The sequence below is a fragment of the Eumetopias jubatus genome, unplaced genomic scaffold, assembly GCF_037043125.1.
Source record: "Eumetopias jubatus isolate StellerSeaLion01/CBP00866 unplaced genomic scaffold, mEumJub1_p1.0 scaffold_13, whole genome shotgun sequence".
In the NCBI taxonomy this organism is placed as follows: Eukaryota; Metazoa; Chordata; class Mammalia; order Carnivora; family Otariidae; genus Eumetopias; species Eumetopias jubatus.
Window position 1 is genome coordinate 113,413,828 of NW_028274819.1, and position 24,816 is coordinate 113,438,643.

The window sequence follows — 24,816 nt, forward strand, 5'->3', positions numbered from 1 at the left end:
TGGCGGTGGGCCGGGGGCTGCTGGAAGAGGCTGCGGGGTGGAGAAGCCGGGCACCCTGAGTCAGCCTGTCCCCCCGGAGCGACCACAGTGACCTGCTAAGAGTAGCCACTTCCTGTTACTTCCACCTTCCCCTTCGGCCACTTCTAACCTGGAAATGTGGACCCCAGCGAATCTGACCACACAAGGGCTATTTTCAGACTCACGCCATACTCAGAGACTGCAGCAAACGCTCGGCACCTGAACAGTACGAAATACTGGACACATGAAACAAGGAATGGCAAGGGCATGCATCTGCTGCTGGTGTGGAGCAAAACCAAACCTGCTCCCATCAGAGCTCCACGAATCTCTTCCAACACACCTGACCACCACCAACAGTTAAACAGTCATGTAGTCCGGCAATTTCAGTGATAGACTGGGGACGGAGGGGAGCCCAGAAAGACAATGCCCAAAGCAGAACAGTTGCCCACTGGCCGGATAGGGCGCCCAGACTGGCTGTTTGCTGGCGGTCCTTATGCTGCAGGCTGGGTTTGGGATCCCCAGCCCCATTACTTGTTTCTCATTGTTGCTTCTAGACCACTGTTTCTTAACCTTGGCTGCTCATTACAATTTGGGGAGATTTAAACAATCTAAATGCTCAAACTGCACCTTGGGTAACCCAGACTTCAATATTTTTTAAAGTTCGTGTGATTTCAACATGCAGCCAAGGTCATGCTCCAGACCCTTGTGGTTCTAAATGTGGCCCACGGACCAGCAGCACTGGTATTGTCTTGGTCCCATCCCAGACCTCTCAGACTAGGAAATGCATTTACCACCAGCTATAGGTGACGGGAAGGTGCGTTAGTGTTCGAGAGGCCCTGTCCAGACGACCAGTCCTCTCTTCCTCCTAATGGGCCCCACCCGCTCTGAAATAATCACTAGAACAGCCCACTCTCCTGCCCTCTGGCTGATCTGTTCTCCTGCTGCCACCGCGGCTGGCTCCCCTTCACTTCAGTCCTCAGACACCTTCCCTGGCCACCCCATCTGTCTCACGTTTACCCCAGTACTTGCCCCTTCCTGTGCTCTGCTTTTCATTCAGCGTGCTTTGTAACCCTCTGGTGGTATATTCTTAGGTTTGAAATCTGTATTCCCGACTAAAATATAAGTTTCATGACAGAAGAAAAGAATTACTTCTGTTTTTTACTGTCTCCCTAATACACAGAGCAGCACCTAGCACGTAGTAGGGCTTGATAAATCACACAGTTGAGTATTTTCCTTTCCTTCATTCCTTTGCTCTGCCACTGCGTCCCCCACTTTAGTTCCTAAGGGCACAGATGCCAGTGACAACTGCTAGCTGCCAGGAGCTCTTTACCCAGAAGAAGAGGGATACTACACAGAAATCATTACAGCCCAGCATGCAAAGGACGTGATTTATACAAAGGTGGCAGAGGATGATTAGGAAACACTAGACAACGTTCAACCTGAGCTGAATTTAAAAGAACGAGTATACGTGATTCGGGCAGATGTCAGTGGAGGCATTCCGAGCTAGGGGGATGGTGTGCACGTGGGTGGTGAGGCCCGGGACAGCAGGCTGGGGGCCTGTAAGGGGCCTGAGCATTAGTGCAAGCAGGGAGGACTTGGGATATGGAGTGCCTTATATGCACGGTCCCTCCAGCGGCCAAAGGGAAAGGGCTGAAAACTTTTAAGATAGGAGCCCAATGTGGGGCTTGAACTCACAACCCCGAGATCAAGATCTGAGCTGAGACCAAGAGTCGGATGCTCAAACGACTGAGCCCCCAGGTGCCCCTAAGATGGGATTGATATGAGAGATTTTTACTCTGCCAGTCCACCACACTTTAGAAATGCCACCTGTCAGCTTCCCAGGAGTGAGAGGTAAGTAGTCCAGATGAGAGCCTGAAGCAGAAATGGGTGACGGAAAATAAAAAGATATGAGATTATCATAATTCTATGAGAAAACTTCTAAAATCATAAAAGGAGTTTCATGATTATACAAGGAGTTTCTTTTGGTTTTCTTAACACTGCTTGGCAACACCTCCAAAGTACAGAGATCCTTCAAAGTCTTAGATGGATGGCTTTACTATTTATGTGGGATATTATTATTATTATTTTTAAGATTGTATTTATTTATTTGAGAAAGAGAGAATGAGAGAAACAGCATGAGAGGGGGGAGGGTCAGAGGGAGAAGCAGACTCCCCGCTGAGCGGGGAGCCCGATGCAGGACTCGATCCCGGGACTCCAGGATCACGACTCAAGCCGAAGGGAGATGCTCGACCAACTGAGTCACCCAGGTGCCCCTATGTGGCATATTATTAACTAATCATGAACTTTTTATGCCACTATACCAAAATTTAATAGAATTTATTAGGAATTTCAGAAAAACAAAGCTTCACAACTATAGCTAGTACATAATTTGAATAACAAAATATCCTCTGTTTTATTTTTAAATATAATGAATTTGTTTTTAGTAGCATGCTCATTAAAAACAATAAAGCATTTCCATTCACTAAAAATGTATTTATCAATAAAATACATAATAACCTTGTAGCATAAATGTAAACTAGTCAATTTATCTCCATTACTCATGTTATGATTTACCTTTATCTTATGGTAATAGTATTTTAAATTATTAACAAATGCAGAAATCTATGCTCTATTTACAGGAGACTGTCAGTGATAATGACTCCGGGTAATACTCGCTGTTGTACTCCGTCAGTATTTTCTCTGCAATCTGGATCCAACGCCAGGAGATGGGCTGCCCCTTGGCTGGCTGTTCTGTAACACAACGTCACAATATTACTGCACTCTAGTATTCACAGGCTTTACCACAGGGATCTCTCCACAGATTACAGATTGTGTCAAACAGAACTCCTAATTCAAATCCCCAAAGGCTACATACTCCTCCTCCTCAACGTGACTTCCACCTCATGGAAGGCAGCAGAGTCATTATAATAATTCATAATCGTCACTCTTCCTATTGGTAAAAATGTGCTTAGGAGGTGCTTTTTGTCATCATCTGCTGTGTAAATGGTCAGAATGAGTAGTTTTATGTTCTAAGAGAAGCACCAGCAGCTCGTAGAACATCCTAGGAGTAGTTTAACAACATACATTGGGTTGAAGAAGTTGAGTTGCTTAGGAGGGCAATTGTTAAAAATTCATTAAATTCATAACATTCATTTTTACAAAGGAAATAAAATATTCCATAATGAAAATTGTGCCTCTAAGATTCACAGTTTTTAGGAGGAAAGAGCACATCTCCGGACGCCCTGCAGCAGGCCTACTGGGCTCCGGGGTCTGTGGGCTGTCCCTGCAGGCGCAAGAGCCTCGAAGGTAGGAGTGTGTTACCCTTGTTCTCCCCCTGAGCTCGCAGAGTGCCTGACCAGTGTGATAACTTTGACGAAAACAAAACATCAGACCGCTATGGTTGCCCAAAAGAGGAAGCTGTAGGTTTTGGACAGGATAAAAGTTGGGCTGGATAAGCCTTCCCAGAGGGGTCAGCACTGAAGTCCAGCATGGAGAAGGAGCAAGAAAGAGGCCAGCAGGAGGGCAGGTCCCGGGGGGCCAGGGCGGGGAAAGGCAGGGGGTGGCAGGACGCAGGGAGTTCCTGGGAGACCGATCTGTGGCTCTGGGCTGTGTGAGCGACATGCGGGGGAGGAAGGGCGTGAGTGCGTCATGGCCAAGGTGATGGGTAGCTGCTGGCCAGAGAGCGATGCGACCTGTTCATATTCGCGCTGTACAAAGATTGTTCTGGTGATGGTGTGAATGGTGTGCTGGAGACAGCACATATGGAGCCGAGACGCCATCTGTTCTTGACCAGGACACGCTCAGAAGAGTCGTGAAGAGTCGTGACGGATCTGTGGTGCACTTAGTAAGTATTATTAGGAGGGTTTATTGCCTGGGGCTACGGGAGAATGAGAAGCCTGGAAATCTGGAGGACGATGGTATCCTCAACTGAAATAAGAATTACAAAAGGTAGAAGAGATTTGGGGAGGAACAGGGGAAAGGGCCAATCCTGGCTCTGCCACTGAACACTTCTCAGACTTGAGAAAATTACTTCATGTCCCTCACTCAGAAGATCACACAAGAGAATGTGTGTGAAACCATTTGGCCAAGTACTTCTCAGTGGCAGGAACCCCATAATGGGCTTCCTTTGTTCTAATTATATCTCAGCAATGTTCAGTTGCCACCAAAGAGGATTGATTGATTGAATATTAACATTCACCAAAGGACTTTGGAAGAACTCCAGAAATAGTGGTATTTTATTTTATGGAGCATAAAATCTTGCTTCAGAATATTAAAAAAAAGTTTCAAGTTCAAATAAATCACCTCATTTTATTGCAGTCTGAAAAAGGGAGATGATCTATATTCAAAGACCATGTATAAAAAAGTCACAGCCTCAACCAATATTTTCAAGTATTTAGTATGTGCTAGTTTCTATGAAGTGAACAGGTAAGTGGAGAAACAGCCTCAACAATAGAGTTCCAATGGTTAGTCATGTAAGAAGACAGCTAACGAAAATTCCTATGGAGTGTAAGTACAAAACCAGCGACACTGCAGTGCTAGGTTCAGGGGAAGGTGTGGTCAGCGTCAGCCACACTGGTCATGGAGGGCTTCATGGGGGAAGTGTCATTACATTGGCACTTAGAAGGGCTGGATTGGGGCAGCAGAGCCAAAGCCCAGCTAGTGCAGTTCGGAACTGGGCGCGAACAGCAGCAAAGCATGAGCAAAGCATGCAGGTGGGATAGAGTACTGCAGACTTGGAGGACAACCAGTGAGACTGGCTTGTCTGGAACCCCAGCCCCATAGTGTAAGAAGAGACGCAGGTGGGACTACGGGTTTGCTACAAATCAACGGGCAGAGTGAGTCCCACAGGTTACAAGGGAAAGTCAGGCTCTGCATGTAGCTTGCATTTAAGTATTTTGAGGACTGTTTCCTTTTTTTGAGACAATGTGAACAGATAAGATGATCATAACAGAGGCAGTAATGATGCTGCACACTGAGCTGTGGTTTGCGGGAACTGTACTACAGGCTCTGTGCTAAGTGTTTTCCAGGAGCGATTGCCTCCCAGAACCCTCACAGGTGCTCTCAGGGGATGATGGTGGCCAGGAGGAAACAGGAAAGGGTGGGCTGGATTCTGGACCTCTGAAATCTCAGAACAGCGCTGGCTCTAAGCCCAGTTGGCTGATGCCTGAGGTGTGAGAGATGCTGAAATGACTCCTCCTCAAAATGATTCCTAAATCCCACTACTAGAAATTCACCAGAGTTCTTTCCAGATATTGTTTTTAAATGATTTAAATGGTTTTAAATCTTTCTGAATGATTTAAAAAAATGATGTCATCTTTTAAAATTCATGCTAAATACCTTAGCATGAATGAATATATATCAGTTCACTTTCCTGCCTAAGAGGAGAAACCCAAATCAACACCACCAAACTCCATGGGAGAAAAAACACAAAGGGCAACAGAATTGGGGAAATACACAAAAACTAGCAACAAAAACACGCATGTGGGCATGCAGGGTGGTGGATAAGTATATAAACTTCACCCAGGTTGTGAATTTTCCAGAGAGATGTACAATTTTTGAGACTTAAACATAAATTCTCAAATCTTAAACCAATGGCATTTGAGTTTTCTGTATTGGGGTACCTAGTAGATTTATTACATAATTAATGTTGCTCCTCTGAGAAATTTAGTTCCTGAGTTAACTACATAGTGCATGTAAATTATAAAGCTAGACATATAGGACATATATTATCATTTGGAAACAAAAATCATATAAGTTCATATGGGTATGAAAACATCGAAGTGGAAAGGTAAACTAAAATAAAAAACATTAATAAAAACCTTACTTGCAACATCTCTAAACCCACAAATATTCCTGAATAGATATTTCTGCCATTATATGGAGAGAACTAGGCTATACGACAAGTGTCCTGACAAAAACAAGGTAGCTTTGGTGGTCTCTTGTGTCATACACAGAAAGTATAGGAATATGATTGCAAATTGCCTTTCTAGAACATACATATTAAATAATTTTACTTATTTGAAACTGTGATGGAGATACAGGAACAAATTTTGAAAGCTTTCCAAAGACCAGGTGATGGGGATTAAACGCTATACTTATCATGATGAAAACAAAAGACCAAAAAGTATCTAAAGTCCATTCACTTTATATATTCCTAGGGGAGGCACTAAGCACTTATTTATTCGTGCTTTAACCATAACTCTAAAAGCTAGGACATTCATCTTTTGGACTCAAAATAAATTATAAGCAGCTAAAAAAAATCTGAAGGAAGATACAGGTAGAATCAAGCAGGTGATAAAATGAAAAATGGCTCTAAGAACACAAACTTTGAAACTTTACATCCACCATAAATGTTAACCCATATCTAATGAGAAAACCATCAGAACCCTCCACATCATGGGACAGTCAATAAGACACCTGGCCCAGACTCTTCAGAGGTGTCAGTGGGCATGAAAGATTGGAGAGTGAAGAGATGAGACATCCATGTACAATGTATAATCCTGGGCTGCATCCTGCATCAGAGAAGACATTTTGTTTTGAGCTGGGGAATTCTCAATATGGCATGTGTATCAATCTTAATTTACCTGGGTGTGATGATGGTGCTGTGGTTATGCAGGAGAACGTCTGATCTTAAGAGAACACGTACGGCTAAGTATTTAGTGGGAAAATACCATCATGTGTATAACTGCCTTTAAACAGCTCACTGAAATGTACGGTGTGTGTGTGTGTATGAATCTCTCTCCTGTCCTTTCCTCTTCTATTTATTCCATTCTTCCATCCATCCATGCACCCACCCTTCCATCTACTGGATAAAGCAAGCATGACAAAATGTCAACAAACAGTAAATCCAACTGAAGAGAAAAAAGAATAAAAATAGTAGAAAAAGGGCAAACAAGACTAAAATGTTCAAATCCCCGTGCAGAACATGCAAATGAAGTAATTCTGATGGGGGAGGGGGCTGTTTAAACCGGCAGTTAATGATTCTGTGCATGTATACCATTTGCCCTGAAAATAAATGAAGGCCTCTGACCTAGGTCAGTGATGATAAAGTAAGAAGAGCGACACGTTTGGAGATAAAGGGACTAAAGAAAGCTCATGGTTACCAACTGTCGTAAGGAGTGTGAAAGATCTAAGACGAAAGTGATGCCAAGCCTGTCAGTGGTCCTTCATCTACACAGGTAACTTTTCCGTTAGGAGTCAGATGCTGCCGTGGTACAAGGCCATGGCGCACCGACACGCACAGCCAAGTGCTTTGCTGGACACGCGACCTTCTCTCCTTACTGAGCAGTGTTTATGGTTGGTGCTCCGTTAGTTGTCTGGGGTCAGCACACAGTTTTCAGGTTGAGCTCAGGTGTAGAGAAGGGTGATCTCTGTCACCGTGGGTGTTATCTCACTCAGGTGAGGTGAGAACCATTTATGTTATAAATAACAGAAAACTGTCACAAATTCAGACACACAAAAATTATCACTGCAAAAATTACTTAAGTTTCTGAATCGGTGGAGATGAAAACTTGGCAAAAAGCCACAATGGCATGTGGGCAGCAACCGTGCACGCATCTGTCAGGGGCCAAAGTAACAGACACCACGGGAGCTGTACCACTCGCCTCAGCAGAAAGACCGTTTCCAAGAACCGTCTGCCCAGAGGGAAATAAAAAGCTTCACGAGGGCGGGGACAGCCTCTTTCTCGTTTCTTACCACCACACCCAGGATATAGCAAAAATCTAAATCATGGTTAAGAAATGTATCATTGTGTTTATGTGACAGCAAGTAAGAAATGAAGTAGACTTGTGTAATCTTATTTTTTCCCGTCCAGATTTCAGAACTGAGCAAGCATCCAGTTAATTCTCTAACAAAATGCTTCTTTGTCAAACCCCTACGTTGAGGACAGTGAGGGTACAGGTAGCATCTTAGTCTCAGATGCCCTTTCCAGAGACCTGTCTCTGGTCACCTATGGCCACTAGGATCTCTTCCTTCTGTGATTTCCTAAGGCTGTGCCGTCCACACATGGTCTCAAGCCATATTACAGTGATTGGTATACACTCTCCATGAGCTCTTTCTCCCTGTTAGATTGAAAATTCCTTAATGCAATAAATTACCATTGACATGTGTATCTTTACCAGAGTTCAGTTGTCAAGGCAAAAAATAAAAAAATTCCAAATAACAATGCCTAGTTTTGAACTTCGAAGACATGAAAGGGACGGGAGCAAGGGTGAGATCATTACCAAGGTAAAATTCTTGACAATTTTCCACTTAGGCTACACACCCAAAATTATCTGGGGAGTAGTACACTCACTGATCCCTGTTGCTATTCCCGTGAACGATGAAATACTCTCGGTGTAAAAAAAACTCTATATTCTGATCTTTTTAGATGAGAAGATACTTGCTGATTCTAAGAAAACATCTCATAATTGAAAGTTAACTGGGGAGGAAAACTCTCCAAAAGCCAAACTCAAGAAAAATTAATTTAAATACAGGATGCTTACATGTGACATCATGACATTTCCTCAAATGAGAAAAAAAAGCTTCTTAAAATACTTACCAGAAGTGGTATTATTTGTAAGGTGTTTTTGATGGATGGATTCTTGCAAATGGCTTCTTGTACATCTGAAAGAATTATGCCATGATACAAAAACAATTTAGTTATGTATTTGACCGAGAAGAATGACTAAAGAACCAGATACTAAATTCTGGTATGTCAAAATATTCAAAATTGAGTTAAGAGTCTTTTTTCTATTGTGCCCAGAAACAGTGTTTATACTTATATTAGGTAGGAAACAGAAGTAGCTTGGTTAAAAACACTGACATAAAACTTAAGTTGATAAGAAGGAATTCCTAATACTTTGACTATTCTATAACGATCTTTATTCAAATACTGGGTTTTCATTTCTTTCCATTTGTCTTTCTTCTTCTTCTTTTTTAAACCAAAAGGAAATTCCATCCTTGGGAGTATGCCAGGAAAGAGGAGACGCTTATTAGCTAGTAAGGCACAAAAGCCGAGAGACTTGTCACGTCTTGCCTTTCCAGTGTTTGGGCTTCTGTCCATACAATAGCAGCAAGGGTCCGGGCAAAAGGAAAGAACAAACAAACCCAACAACCTTCAAGCAGAACCCTTTATGTGAAGCGTGAAAGTATCTAATAGGGAAATATACACACATATATGAGAGAGAGGGAGAGAGAGTATACGTGTGAGTGGGGCGAGGCGGAGAGGGAGGGCGAGAGTCCTCAGGCAGAGTCCACGCTGAGTGAGGGGCCTAACGGCGCGCTCAGTCTCAGGACCCTGCGATCACAGTCTGAGCTGAAATCAAGACTTAACTGACTGAGCCACCCAGGTGCCCCTGCTCAAATACATTCTTTAACTGTTATATACTTGATTCAAGTAGCTAATAATCTGGATACATTTTGTATTTTTATTTCCAATTTTTAAATTAAATTAAATTAAATTAAAATTGTCTAAGTGCAAAATATAAAATTTCCTATGAAAGGTGTTCTTCCATACTCACAGTATAACCTTTCATTGAGACGACTGAGGGACTGTAGGATCTTCTGCTCCTCAGCTGAGAGTGCAGAGATGTCCAATGGCTGGGTCTTATTTAAAGCCAGACTTGGTTTCTGCAGCTGCTTGCTATCCATGACAGTGAGAATTTCATCCTCAGGCACTGAAGCTTTCACTAGGCTTTCAGCCATCAAAAACTGCGAAGTACTATCTGAAACTACAGAAACTTGACATCAGATGTTCTTTGATCCCTTTTCGTCTTTGGGATCTTCCCACATACCTACTTAACTGACACGCGTCTGTATGTATTCATTTCACAAATAGAAACCCGGTAAATCTTCTGTTGCTTTGCATTTTATTTATCAGGATTATCTGTATCTAGCATTTTCCCATCCCTGATTAAAAAATAGAAATTCAAAATGATGGCAGGGAGGCAATGAAAACCCCTAGCATGTTACCTGAGCTAAAGGAAAAACGCATCACCTTTAGATTATGTTTGTGTTGTGTTTTTGTTACCCATTGGTAATTCAAAGAGAAGATGAAGTAGATCGTCTTTATAATAACAATTAAGGTAAGTTATGAATAAAAGAGTAAAATAAAAGGAAAGGAAAGTTAGAAAATGAGTGACAGGCTGAACAGAACTGACTGCCTAGGAACAGACCCAGGAAGACACAAGAATTTAACATATGATCAAAGAAGCATCAAAGTCTTGAGGGAGGGGAAAGATGACTCAATAAATTAGTTTGCTGCTTATAAAAGAATCAACTTGCAGTTTTCCTGTACATCATCCATTTAAACAAATTTAAAGGAAATTATTTAATTTAAGGGATGAAACTATTAGAGCAATCTAGAGGAGACAGAAAGAAACGCTTCTGAATTTCTGTATTGGGAAGGTTCTTTGCTTTTAAAAGTAATGGAGAAATCACTAAGTAAAGACTAAAAGACGTATTTATTTAAAGGGCAGTCTTCCCTAATAGACTAAATTTTTGAAAGGCAAGACTTTTGTGTGTTCTATGCATTACTGTATATCCAAAATCTAGTTGTAGGCAGGAAATTAGCTCTCAGTCACTTGTTGAATGAAAAAATTAATTCTAAGTATAAATATATAAGTGGAATAAAATGCAAATAATAAAGTAATAAAAACATTTGCAACTAATATGAAGAATAGACCCTTGATATTTAAAGAATTTGCAGAAATCAGTAAGGAAATACCAAAATTCCAATATCTACTGGGGAAAACAATACCAAGGACCAATTCATCAGAAGTAAAGATACATACAAAAATAATTAAGCATATTATTAATAAAAGATAAATAATTCAAAACTAATAAAACACAATTTCTTTGCCTATCATGTAAGCAATTCATAGAAATAATTCTGCCTCAAGTTGGCATACATCTCAGAACAGTTTTAAATGTTATTTCTCAGGAAAATACTTTGGAATCTGCATAAGGAGCTGTAATAATGCTTATTTCCTCTGATCCAGTATTCATTTAATACACAGAGTTTCGTTTAACAAATATTTATTAGGTGCCAATGACATGTCAAATAGTGTAATTGTGATTCCTGGAATCTTTGTCTTACGGAAATGATTGAAAAGTCAGGAAAAAGCTTCATGTAGAAAGATGTTCAATACATTATTACTTAGAATAAACAAACCTGGCAACAGTCTAAATGTGCAGGATAAGGGGCTTGAATCCCACATGGTGGCTTACCTGTCATGTAGTATGTATGTACTTGGGAAAACACACATAACAAAAAATGAAATCACTGGGAACAAAGTTGAGAGAAAAATTTTAAACCGAAACATACCTTCTTCAACATCAGAAGTACCCCTCGTAGTGTGTTTTGGCTCACTTGAACTTAGCTGGACACTTTTCCCAAAATTCTACAAAAATATAATATTACCTCAGAATAGATTTCCATATTTAAATATTCATGATATTCATTTGTTTAAAAAAACATGTTCATTCTATATAGTTTCCGTTATCACTGCTCATGTAACCTGTATATTTTCTTTTTCTTGGAGCAGAAATCAAGACTTACCGGGATAAGGCGTTTCTAGGGTACCTGAAATTTTTAAAAATGTTTTACGTCAATTTTGGAAAATTTTCAGGTTGCAGTGTTATCTTGGGTCTTTGGAAGAGGGAAGTAAGGTGCTACTCAAAGGAACAGCAGCAATTTACCTTAAGGTTTCTGACCTAGTTGGTTTTTCACCGTACGGGCAGAGCCTCCGATGAGGACCAGTGCGGAGGACCAGACCTGCGCGGAGCTGTGAGCGGGGATGCTCGCGGGCCCGGCCGCCGGTACACTCGGCGCTCTGCGGGCGGGCTGGACTCGGCCGGCTCTGCTGCTGCGGCCGGGGCGCGGCTGGTGGCCCGACTACCCGTGACTGCCCCTGTCCCTGGCCTGTGCTCGGCCGGACCCCAAGACTTGCTGGCACAGGCGTGTGCGAGAGCCCTGCCGCCCTTGCTCCCATGGCCTCGCCCGGCCTCCCCTGGAGATGGAGGGTCCCGGCGGGGAGGCACAGTCCTGGCACCCAGAGGGACTCTGCTCCTCCCCCCTTTCATGGCTCTCAGATTCTCTCCACGTGGAACGATAACACACATTTCCCAATAGCAGGTGACAGGGGCCATCGCTGTAGTAACTGCACCGCCGCGGAGGCTCTTTAGTTAAAATACAAAACAAAACAAAAACCCAAAAATCAAAACAAAACAAGAGGGCTGAAAAACTTAAACTTCAAATCTTGATTTTGATTGGGGAACACTGACCTACTCTAAAGGTAACGAGACCGTGGAAGATGTTTAAGCAGATGTGTGAGTGGAAGGTGGACACGGGGCTTCTGGAAAGAAAAACACATACGGGCTCAAAACCAGGGAGACGGTCTGCAAAGGGGCACACACGGACAGAGGAAGACCCCAAAAGATAAAGATGAATTTAGAGAGCGCACTCATCAGGAGCACTTCAAGTTTACTTCATTTTTGTTGTTGTTATAACAACTATATATTTTTAGCGTTTAAAATCTATTTATACAAATAAACCCTGGTTCACTTGACAGATTCTGAGATGTTTGCTGTGAGCAACATGGGGGTTGAGAGGAAGGCCTTCTTAGGCAGTACTGTATTTACCTTCAGGAAGGTGGGTCTGTAAGTGAGTGCTGGGCTATTAAGCATTAAGAATAGCATGGTCACGCGGCAGCTTTATTTACATCGTACAGAACTAAATGACGTTTGTCTTGCTGTTAAGAATCTATCATGGTTGATTTTCCTCCATAGTAAAAATCTTATCTATATAAAACAATAGTTCCTACAATATACAAATAATAGAATCCTCAACTCATAAGTCGGATATAAATTCTTCATAAGGCACTCTATTTCACTGCTATCAAAAATTGGAAGTGCTATTTAGAGTAGAAATTCCAAGTGAAATGCTATTTACTCATCCCTCTAGATGTTTTAATAGTTTAGTTATTTATTTATTTGGATTTTATTTACTTGACAGAGAGAGAGACAGAGGACAAAGAGGGGGAGCAGGAGAGGGAGATGCCGGCCTCAATCCCAGGACCCTGGGATCACGACCCGAGCCGAAGGCAGACGCTCAACCCAGGCGCTCCTGATTTAATATTTTAAATTCAATCCTTGGATGAGGTTAGATGTCCAGAAAATGTCAATATTTAGGTCACGTTTACTTAGCTCTCACAGGATTACCTCCACTAACTTTAAAATGACTTTTATTAAGCTTTTGACTTTTACTGAAGATCTCTATCTCAAACAGCCATATGAAACTCCTGATTCATCTGCTGTTGACGATGAAGAGGTGTCCATCCATTATGAGCCCTGGGCACCCCACAGAAGGGCCTCAGGGGGAGCTGTCTCTTCCTATGCTGCACCTCAAACACCATCATTATCAGTGACCCCTGAGAACGATACACCTTTTGCCATAACTTCCAGGAAGCTCAGATCCACAGAGGATACTTAAGCATAAGAACCTGACTAGTCTTTATGATTAACACACTTACTTCCTCTATCCAGGGCTCTCATTTATTTTTCTGTTTTTCTTTTTTTATGTATACTTAAAAACTTTGTTGCAAATAACGTGTATAAATAATAAAGAAAAGAATAATGGTGATTTGTTAAGGTTGGTTGAAAAGCTTCATTAGTAATTGATCATACAGGCAAAGAGAATATAGCAAACAAGTCTAGTACAGTAAGCTCCTAGGGTAGAGATTCCTGCACTACTGCTTAATGACCTTGGCATATTTATATTTATGTTGCGGTGCACACTTCACAGCAAAAGCACAGTCCTTTGAGAACATTCTGTTTTCCAAGCAATTTTTCACTACTGAATAGACATTGTTACTAACACCGTACTTACGTTCATTTGCTCGTTGCACTTCTTTCCTGCAGATCCAGAGTTTTGTCTTTTCTGTTCTAAAAGACTTCTCTGCTTATTTTCAACAATTTGCTTTCTTCTTACAACAGTAGAGCCTTAAACAATGCCAACAAAATGTCAAAATTAACATGCGTATGTTATATGCACAAACTCACGAGTTACCTTCAAACATTGCAGAAAACCCTACTTTTCTTCCGTTCAGTCAGGAAACTCTTACTGAGCTTCTGTTATATGTACCATGCATGGCACAATTAAAATAATGAATTAAACAAAATTTCTGCTTCTGAGGAGTCTATAGTTTTGACCTGTGGCCTCCCAAGTGTGCTGCCGGAACGCCAGGAGGATAGTCAAACACATCATGCTGTGTGGGAAGAACAGACTACAATTCCACTTTCTGCTTATTATCTACACATGAGAAACTAAACGTCACCATGTTACTATGTGGTTGACCCTGGCAGCTTGTCCGTTTGTAAGGTTGATGGTTGTAGACTGCCTACGGTAAACACCGACTCTGGGAGAACAGTACGGGTCCTCTGGGAGAGATCGGCACTGCTATCAGTCGCCAGGCTCTCTTGCCTCCTGTCATCTAACTAAATGTTACGTGTGCCTGCTCAGTGGATGTATGGCTATCTCACAGCATCTGAGTGAGTCCACACAAGATGGAAGAGTCTAAAAAAGACTTTTGTAGTGCCTCCCTTGTATGTGCAATGTTTTATTATTTAAGGTGAGTAGTGGGCATGTGGATATTTCTTACAATTTTTTCTATGCTTTTTATATGACTAATCAAAAACATATTCTTAGACAGAAGCAAAACAAGAAACAGACTCTGAACTACAGAGAACACACTGAAGTGTGACCAGAGGGGCTGTGGATGGGGGGATGGGCTAGATGGGTGATGGGGATGAAGGAGGTACTGGTCGTGATGAGCACCAGGTGTTGTATGCAAGTGTTGAATCACTGTATTGTACACCTGAAACTAATATTACACTGTGTTAACTAACTGGAATTTGAATAAAAACTTAAAAAAAAAGTGCAAACAGCCACAGACAATATGTAAATGACTGAGTGTGGCTTTGTGCCAATAAAACTTAATTTATAAAAATAGGTGGAGGAGCAGCTGGGTGGCTCAGTCATTAAGCGTCTGCCTTCGGCTCAGGTCACGATCCCAGGGTCCTGGGCTCGAGCCCCACATCGGGCTCCCTGCTCCGCGGGAAGCCTGCTTCTCCCTCTCCCACTCCCCCTGCTTGTGTTCCCTCTCTCACTGTGTCTCTCTCTGTCAAATAAATAAAATCTTTAAAAAAAATAAAAATAGGTGGAGAGTTGATTTGGCTTATAGACTAGTTTGCAGACCCCTAGACTAGATGATGTAGAAATTTCTTCTACTGCTAATATTTTTTTTAACAGACTTTTTTTTTTTAAAGATTTTATTTATTTATTCATGAGAGACAGAGAGAGAGAGAGAGAGAGAGAGAGAGAAGCAGAGGGAGAAGCAGGCTCCCAAGGAGCAGGGAGCCCGATGTGGGACTCGATCCCAGGACCCTGGGATCATGACCTGAGCTGAAGGCAGACGCTTAACCATCTGAGCCACCCAGGCGCCCTCTACTGCTAATATTTTATGATTTAACTTGTTTTAATAGCAATGCTATAACCCTAGGAAGCTAAATTGATTATTCAATCATCTGTCAAACATGGGAGTTTATGAGGTATGTAAGTATTTTCCTGCTGTTTGTTATTAACAATAGCCAAGATATAGAGACAATCTAAGTGTCCATCAATGGATGAATGAATAAAGAAGACATGGTTTATATAAACATATTATTATTTAGCCATGAGAAAGAAGGAAGTCCTGCCATTTGTAACAACATGGATGGGACCTTGAGGGTATTATGTTGAGTGAATTAGGTCACATAAAGACAAATATTGTATGGTATCACTTATATGTGGAATCTAAGAAAGCTGAACTAGAGGCACCTGACTGGCTCAGTTGGTAGAGCATGCAACTCTTAATCTCAGGGTCGTTAGTTCAAGCCCCATGTTGAGAATGGTGCCTACTTAAAAAAAAAAATTTAAAAAGCTGAACTAGTAGAAACTGTTGAAGAGTGGTTATAGAGGCTGGGGAGTGTGGGAATCGAAATGTCAGTAAAAGTACAAACTTGCCATTAGAAGATGAATAAGTTCTGGAGTTTTGATGCACAGCATCATGATTATAGTCAACAACACTGTATCATATACCACAAAATTGCTAAGAGACTAGATATTAAATGTTCTCACCACAGCAGAGAAATGACAATTATGTGATTGATGGAAGTGCTAGCTAGCTATGGTAGTCATCATATTGCGATATATAAATCTATCAAATCAATACATAGTACACCTTAAACTTACACAATGTAATGTCAATTATCCCACAATAAAAACAAGTATTTTGCTGCAAAAAACCCCCCATATTCTTGCAAAACCATAGATCAAAGATAAAACTAATAACACAGGCAAAAGTGAATAAGAAAAAGAGCTGATATATCTCTTATTCTCCTTATAAACTCTTTGCCACATAATGACAGTGACAGTATAATTATATTTATAACAAAGTTAGAATCACAAATTGGAAAAATTATCAAACAAATAATAAAAATAAACCTCAACCTAAATGCATATTGTACTTTGAGATATTAGCTAATAATGGTATATGAAATGAAGTCATCATAATTGATAAGACATTTGAAAGTAAACATTCAGAGCATTATTAGTAATATATGAGAGAAGTATTTTACAGAATACATAAAATCATTTTAAAAATTTAAAAATGTATTATTTATAAAATACAAAATTTTAAAATTATTTTAAAAGCTTGTACTTCATTTTAATCTCATTCTTTAAATGTTTCTATTTCTTATTAAGGTTATGTATTTATTAGTACAGTAATACATTTGTATGGCATGTTTATATGTGTATAATAAAAATTTTTACTAATAGTGGTAGATGTTCTATATCCAACTACGCATATATAGTTAAATGCATACATTGTAAGTATACATATAAAACTATAGCTGTAGGGGCGCCTGGGTGGCTCAGTTGGTGAAGCGTCTGCCTTCGGCTCAGGTCATGATCCCAGGGTCCTGGGATCGAGCCCCGCATCTGGCTCCCTGCTCCGTGGGGAGTTTGCTTCTCCCTCTGACCCTCCCCCCTTTCATGCTCTCTCTCTCTCAAATAAATAAATAAAATCTTTAAAAAAATCCTTAAATGTTTATAACTAAAAAAAAATAAAACTATAGCTGTATATAAAACTATCCATCTATATCTAAATAACAACAGAGATCCCAAAGCTTTCAACCTTCAGGAAAGCTGGCCAGTAACTGAACACCTGAGCTTTGAGAGTAAGAAACGATACTGTAATTCTAGCTGATAGTAGTTCACCATTTATAAGTGCCCAGACATTGTTCTAAGGGCTGTGGGCACTGTTACCATCACTATTTCTACAGATAAAGAAATGAGGCACAGGAAAGGAGAAGTAACTTGCCTAAGGTCACAGAGTCAGTAAAGGGCAAAGCTGGAATTTGCCTCCAAGCAGTTAATCTCTAAAATCTGAAATTCTAGCTCCTACCCTCTATGCTAGTAACTTTCACTCTGATTTGACCGTCTCACAGAAAGAAATATATTTTGCACTGTGATCCAGGATGCATATACAGTTCTGGGAAACACATTTACCTTTACAATATATGAGGCCCTCTGGTAGTTTCTATCTTAGAATATTCTGATTCTAAAATTATATTTTATTTAAAAAATCCTGATCACCACTCATGAAGTCAATTTCATAATCCACTAATGAGACAAAATGTATAGTTTAAAAAGCTCTGTATTATTTTTATTCCCACCCATATGGGTAAGCTAAATGCTAAATATGCTAGGCTACATATGCTAAATGTTATAGTTTCTAGTGAGATCATCTGGGCATCGAAAGAGTTTCTATACTGTTTTCTATGCTTAGAAGATCTTGGGAAGTCCCTATCTTTCCATTTTGAAGAGCTTTAAAAATACCTTAAGTGAAAATTTTCTGGCCACATGACTGCTGTGTCAAGAATTTTTCCCTTCCTTCGGCCTGTTTGTAAATCTTTTGCAGTCAAGATCTCGCAACACTTTTGTACTTTCTTGATTTATAGCATAATTATTTATTTTTGAGCTTTATTGTTTTTTTGTGTAGATTTTCAGTCTTGTGGCCTGTAAATTACGGATCCCAGGAACAGATATAGTATATGCTTAAAACTGTGTGTTGTTCCATTCACATACATACAGTTAAATACTATCTAATAATTAATATAATAGCTCAGAAATATATATATATATATTTGCACTGTGATCCATATATATATATATATATATATATATAGTTTGCACTGGCATCTTTGGCCAAATTTCTCATATGAAAATTCTACACATGATAGCTTTTCTATTAAAACTCAAAATAAAGCTACTAATTATTAATTATTACATATTTAAAATGTATAGTATTTTTAATTATAAACATCAGAACAAATTCTGAAGATGTTCAGAGAATGATAGTTTTGGAAGAGCCCTTGGAAGTTAACAGGTCAATCTTTCACTCAGAGATCTACCTTCCTCACCCATAGACATTCAACCTCTGCTCGAATGGCTTAGCCATGGGGAGCCGCTACCTCTTGCACTGTTGGTGGTTTTAGCTCAAACCCTTCCTTACACTGAGCGGAAAACACCCTTGCATTTTTTACCCCTCATTTAGTTCTGTTTTCTCTTTCTTTCACATAGTAAACCTTCAAAGATTTGTACACAGCTATCATGTCTCTTAGGCTTATGCTCCTTTATTGGTCTTCAGACCCAACCCCTGGTTCCAGAGCTCTGTGTCACCCCAGTTTGTTTAAATAGCCATTGAAATATATAGACAATATAGGAAATGAGGTAGACTACAGCAGTAGTTCCAAAGATCTGTTTATTATTGCCTAAAATTATATTAAATTTTTAATAGCCATAGCAAACTCTCTTTTGGGGAGTTTAGGTTTGTGTGGATTTTTTTCTCTTTTTTTTTAAGGAACAGTGTCAAGACAGATACCTTTTTTCTTGGAACTGAAAAAAAAAAACAACCCTCTAGCAAACCAAACACATACAAACAAGCTGCAAAGGAAAAGACCACATTTAAATGAACATTTATTCATCACAAAGAATGAAACTACAAATCACAAACTGGCAGAAAATAAACGCAACACATATAAGGACACAGGACCCTAGAATATATAAACAACTCCTGTCAATAAGGGAAAAAGAACCCAAGAGCAGATATTTCCCAGAAGAGGAAACACAAACAGTTCATAAACACATGACAGCGCTCAATTCATCGGTAATCAGGGTGATGCAAGCTGTTGTAAGTAGATATTATTTCTCATCCACAAGCAGCATTATGCCTTAAAGCAAGAAATTGGAGGCAGCCCAAACGTCCAATGACAGAAGAATGAAAAATCTTTGTATGTTCATATAATGAAATGTAATACAGTAATGAGCATGAATGAAGTACAACTAAATTAATGACAAAGAATCTAAAACATAAAATTGATTGAAAAAAGCAAATCATAGAAGAACACAGATGAAATGGCTTCATTCATATAAATTACAGAACTTGGCAAAATTAACTACATTGAGATAAATTTACATGTGGTAAAATTATACCCAAAGCATGGAAGGATGAACACCACCCTACATGGTGGTCACTTCTGTGAGGGAGGGAGGGACCCGGCTGGGGAGGACATGTGAGGCCTCAGCAATACCAGTGAGTTTCTATTTCTGAACTGGGCAGTGGGTACAGAGTTCTTCTGTTATTATTAGCCCTTCATTTGTTCCTATATTTTATACACATTTATTTTCTAAGATACGTTTCACAATTAAAAAACTTTAAAAAGTAAGTTGAATGGAAATACATGACTCTGCAGTTAGTTATCTTTGCTAAACTGAACTTTATTACTTTTGGTTTATCATTTCAGTTGGTAAAGATGACTTGAATCTTAATTCCATCCTCTATTTTATTAATGACTTTCTTTGCTACTCTACACCTTCTACAAATTGTATAGATCAATGTACTTTTAAAAAATGATATCACTGAAAAATCTGTGGCTACTCAGTTCTAAAAATTTAGGTAAATTAATACATAGTTTCTGACACTTCTGGGGAAGACGGTGGAGTAAGAGGACCCTGGGCTTACCTTGCCTGTCCCCTGGATACAACTAGATAACACCCTCATCAGCGTAAATAACCCAGAAAATAACCGGGAGCCTGGCAGAGAAGGCTCTCCACAGCTAAATGTAGAGAGCAGGCCACACTGAAGAGGGCAGGAAGGGTGGAGATGTGCTCGGGAACTAGATGGACCCGGGAGACTGTCCCTGGGAGAGAGGGACTCACGGGCTCAGAGGGGGAGGGAAACAGACCCTCCCACCAGGGAGCCCACATGGGGGAGATGACTCACCAGAACATTTGGCTTTGAAGACCAGAGGAGCCAAATTTTGCGAGTTCTTACAATTAGTGGGCCTTACCACCTGGAACTTTAAAAATCAGTGGGCTTGGAGAGCTGGGAAGGTGAGAGGAAACTTGAGTCCCCACCCTTAAAAAGACAGGCCTACGAATAGCCCCACGGAGATACAGCATAGGTAGCAATTTGAAAAACACTTAGGGCACACAGGAGAGAGATTTGTTTACTAATTTCAGAGCATATGCTAACGGGCTGGAATCATTGGGAGACTCCTCCTGGAACAAAGTAGATGGCAGGTACCATTTCCCTCCCCTGCCCCACAGCATAAAACACAAGGCCACCTGCAGGAACCAGCACAGGGGCCAACACCCACTACCTAACTTGCTAACATAGCAACCTGCCCCACTGTGGACCCGCCCTCTCCAGCCAGGCCTTGGCTCCAGGTCTCCTTCCACAGCACAATCTACAAACCTTCCTAACACCCCATGTCCTGCCCTGTATGCTTTTGTGGATCTGGCCCCTCCAACCTGGCCTGCCTCAGTCCTGGCAGCTGCAGGCCTCCTTCTGCAGAGGACGGGTGCAAACTTTGCTGACACTGCCTACCCCACCCTGCTGTTACTCTGCAGTCCTGCCCCCTCCGATAGGCTCTTGGCTGGAGCCCTTCTGAAGATGTGCCACAGGCTGTCAGTGTGCAGGCAGCGCTGACAGGGGCCAGCACCCCTCTAAAGTGACTCCTGCCCCAGGGAGAGGGAAAGATAACCACACACACCGGTCCCACCATGTCCCCAGTCCCACTGCGTCCCATACCCCCCCTACATCAATTGTGTACATCATCCAAAGAGAAAATCAACAAGGAAACAGTGGCAATATAAACAATCTAAAAAAGAGCCAATCAACTCAAAAAATGAAATTAAAAATACACTGAATGGAAGAAAAACCAGAGGAAGCAGAAGAACAAATCAGTGATCTGGAGGACAGAGTAATGTAGAGCAATCAAGCTGAACAGGAGAGAGAGAGAAAAAATGAAAACAGACTTAGGGAACTCAGTGACACCATCAAGTGTAAGGGGAAGAGAGAGAAAAGGGGGCAGAAAATTTATTTGGAGAATTAATAACTGAAAACCTCCTGAATCTAGGGAAGGAAACAGAAATCCAGATCCAGGAGGCACAGAGAGACCCCCAAAAAATCAACCCAAGGAGGTCCACACCAAGACACATATGGCAAAAAGTAGAGATAGAGAATTTTAAAAGCAGCAGGAGAAAAGAAGACAGTTACGTACAAGAAAAATCCCATAAAGCTATCAGCTGATTTTTCAGCAGAAACTTGGCAGGACAGAAGAAAGTGGCATGATATATTCACAGTGCTGAAAGAAAAACAGCCAAGAATACTCTATCCAGCAAGGCTATCATTCAGAATAAAAGGAGAGGTAAAGAGTTTCCCAAACAAACAAAAGTTAAAGTAATTCTTCACCGCTAAATTAGCCCTACAAGAAATTTTAAAGGGGACTCCAGAATCTTATAGGCATTTCCTTTCCACTGTAGGAGTAAGAAAAACAGGAACCACAAAAGCAGTAAAAATAAGTATATCTATAAAAATCAGTCACAGGATCCACAAACTAAAAGGTTGTAAAGTATGATACCATATACCTAAAATGTAGAGGGCAGAGGAAGAAAAAATGGGTTCAAATTTAAGTGACCATCAACTTAAGATAGACTGCTATATGCAGAATTTGTCAGATACAAACCTAATGGTTACCAGTAAATCATAAACCAGTAGTAGATATGCAAAAAACTTTAGAGAAAGAAATTCAAGTATATCGCTAAAAAAAGCCAGCAAACCACGAGGGAAGAGAGCAAGAGAAGAAAGGAACAGAGAATAACTACAAAAACAACCATAAAACAAGTAACAAAATAGCAATAGCTACATACCTGTCAATAATTACTTTGAATGTAAATGGACTAAATACTCCAATCAAAACATACAGGGTGACAGAGTGGATAAAAAAATAAGACCCATCTATATGCTGCCTACAAGAGACTCATTCAGACCTAAAGAAAGACATCTGCAGATTGAAAGTGAAGGGATAGAAAAACACTTATTGTATTAATGGAAGTGAAAAGAAAGCCAAGGTATGCATGTATGTATGTATGTATGTATGTATGTATGTGTGTGTGTGTATGACAACCTAGACTTTATTATTTATTTATTTTAACAAAATAAACTTTAAAACAAAGACTGTAACAAGAGACAAAGAAGGATAGTATGTAATCATGAAGGAATTCAATCCAACAAGAAGATACAACAAGTATGCATCCAACATGGGAGCATCTGAATATATAAAACAGTTTATAATAAACGAAAAGGAACTACTTGATTGTAATTCAATAATAGTAGGGGACTTTAAACCCCCCTTACATCAATGGATATGTCATTCAAACAGAAAATCAACAAGGAAACAATGGCTTTGAATGACACACTGGACCAGAATGTATGTAACAGATACATTCAGAACATTCCATCCTAAAACAGCAGGATACACATTCTTTTCAAGTGCTCGTGGAACATTCTCCAGAATACATAACATATTAGGCCACAAAACAAGTCTCAACAAATTAAAAAAGACAGAAGTCATACGATACAACTTTTCTGACCACAACCCTATGAAACTAGAAATCAATCAAGAAAAAAATCTGCAAGGAACACAAATACATGGAGAGTAAATAACATGCTACTAAGAAATGAATGGGTGAACCAAGAAATCAAAGGGGATATCAAAAATTACATGGAGACAAATAAAAACACAATGGTCCAAAATCTTTGGGATGCCTAAAAAATGGTTCTAAGAGGGAAGTTTATAGCAATACAGGCCTACCTCAAGAAGCAAGAAAAATCTCAAATAAACAACCTAACTTTATACCTAAAGGAGCTAGAAAAAGAATAAACAAAACCCCAAAACAGCAGAAGGAAGGAAATAATAAAGATTAGAGCAGAAATAAATGATATGTAAACAATAGGACAGATCAGTGACACTAGGAGTTGGTTCTTTGAAAAAAACAAAAACAAAAACAAACAATAAAATTGATAAATCTCTAGCCAGATTCATAAAAAAAAGAAAAAGAGAGAAGACTCAAATAAACAAAATCAGAAATGAAAGAGGAAAAATAACAACTGACACCACAGAAATACCAAGGGTTGTAGAACATATTATGAAAAATTATATGTCAATAAATTGGACAACCTAGAAAACATGGGTAAATTACTAGAAACATATAAACTACCAAAACTGAAGCAGGAAGAAATAGAAAGTTTGAACAGACCAATTATTAGCAATAAAATTGAATCAATAATCAGAAAACTCCCAACAAACAAAATTCCAGGACCCGATGGCTTCACAGGTGAATTCTTCCAAACATTTAAAGGAGAGTTAATACCTATTCTTCTCAAACTATTCCAAACAACAGAAGAGGAAGGTAAACTTCCAAATTCATTCTAAGAAGCCAGCATTACCCTAATACCAAAAGATATCAGATGCAGACACTACAAAAAAAGAGGACTACAAGCCAATATTTCTGATGAACATAGATGCAAAAATCGTCAACAAAATATTAGCAAACTGAATCCAACAATACATTAAAAAATCATTCTGAGATCAAGTGGGATTTATTCCTAGGATGCAAGGTGATCCAATATTTGCAAATCAATCACTGTGATATACCACGTTATCCTTTATTCAAAGGATAAGATCCATATGATTGTTTCAGTAGATGCAGAAAAAGTACGTTTGACAAAGTACATCCATTCAAGATAAAAACCCTTGACAAAGTAGGTTTAGAGTGATTGTACCTCAACACAATAAAGGCCATAAATGAAAAACCCACAGCTAACATCATACTCAATGGTGAAAAACAGAGATTTCCCCCTAAGATCAAGAATAAGACAAGGGTGTCTGCTTTCACCACTTTTATTCAACACAGTACTGGAAGTCCTAGCTGCAGCAATTAGACAACAAAAAGAAATAAAAGGCATCCAAATCAGTAAGGAAGAAGTAAAATTTCCAGTATTTGCAGGTGACATAATACTATATATAGAAAACTCTAAAGACTCCACCAGAGAATTACTAGAACTGATAAATGAATTCAATAAGGTTGCAGGATACAAAATCAATAGACAGAAATGTGTTGCATTTCTATATACTAATAATGAAGTAGCAGAAAGAGATGAAGAAAACAATCACATTGACAACTGCAACAAAAAGAATAAAATACCTAGGAATAAACTTAATCAAGGAGGTGAAAGACCTGTACTCTGAAAACTATAAAACACTGATGGAATAAATTGAAGACAACACAAATGAATGGAAAGATATTCCATGTTCATTGGTTGGAAGAACAAATATTATTAAAATGTCCATACTATCCAAAGCAACATA

The 24,816-nt window shown here is 39.8% G+C and overlaps 1 protein-coding gene across 1 annotated transcript in view; it reads right to left on the reverse strand.

Annotated features, from left to right (window-relative positions):
• Nucleotides 1-2,706: 2,706 nt before the first annotated feature.
• CEP126 (centrosomal protein 126) overlaps nucleotides 2,707-24,816 on the reverse strand; it is an 89,191-nt gene continuing 67,081 nt past the window's right edge. Inside the window, exons 7-11 of the mRNA XM_088017875.1 lie at nucleotides 13,886-13,998; nucleotides 11,324-11,399; nucleotides 9,519-9,728; nucleotides 8,558-8,622; nucleotides 2,707-2,769 (exon numbers count right to left, since the gene is read on the reverse strand). Of these exons, the coding sequence (XP_087874001.1) occupies nucleotides 2,707-2,769; nucleotides 8,558-8,622; nucleotides 9,519-9,728; nucleotides 11,324-11,399; nucleotides 13,886-13,998 (527 nt within the window). The remainder of the gene's footprint in view (nucleotides 2,770-8,557; nucleotides 8,623-9,518; nucleotides 9,729-11,323; nucleotides 11,400-13,885; nucleotides 13,999-24,816) is intronic.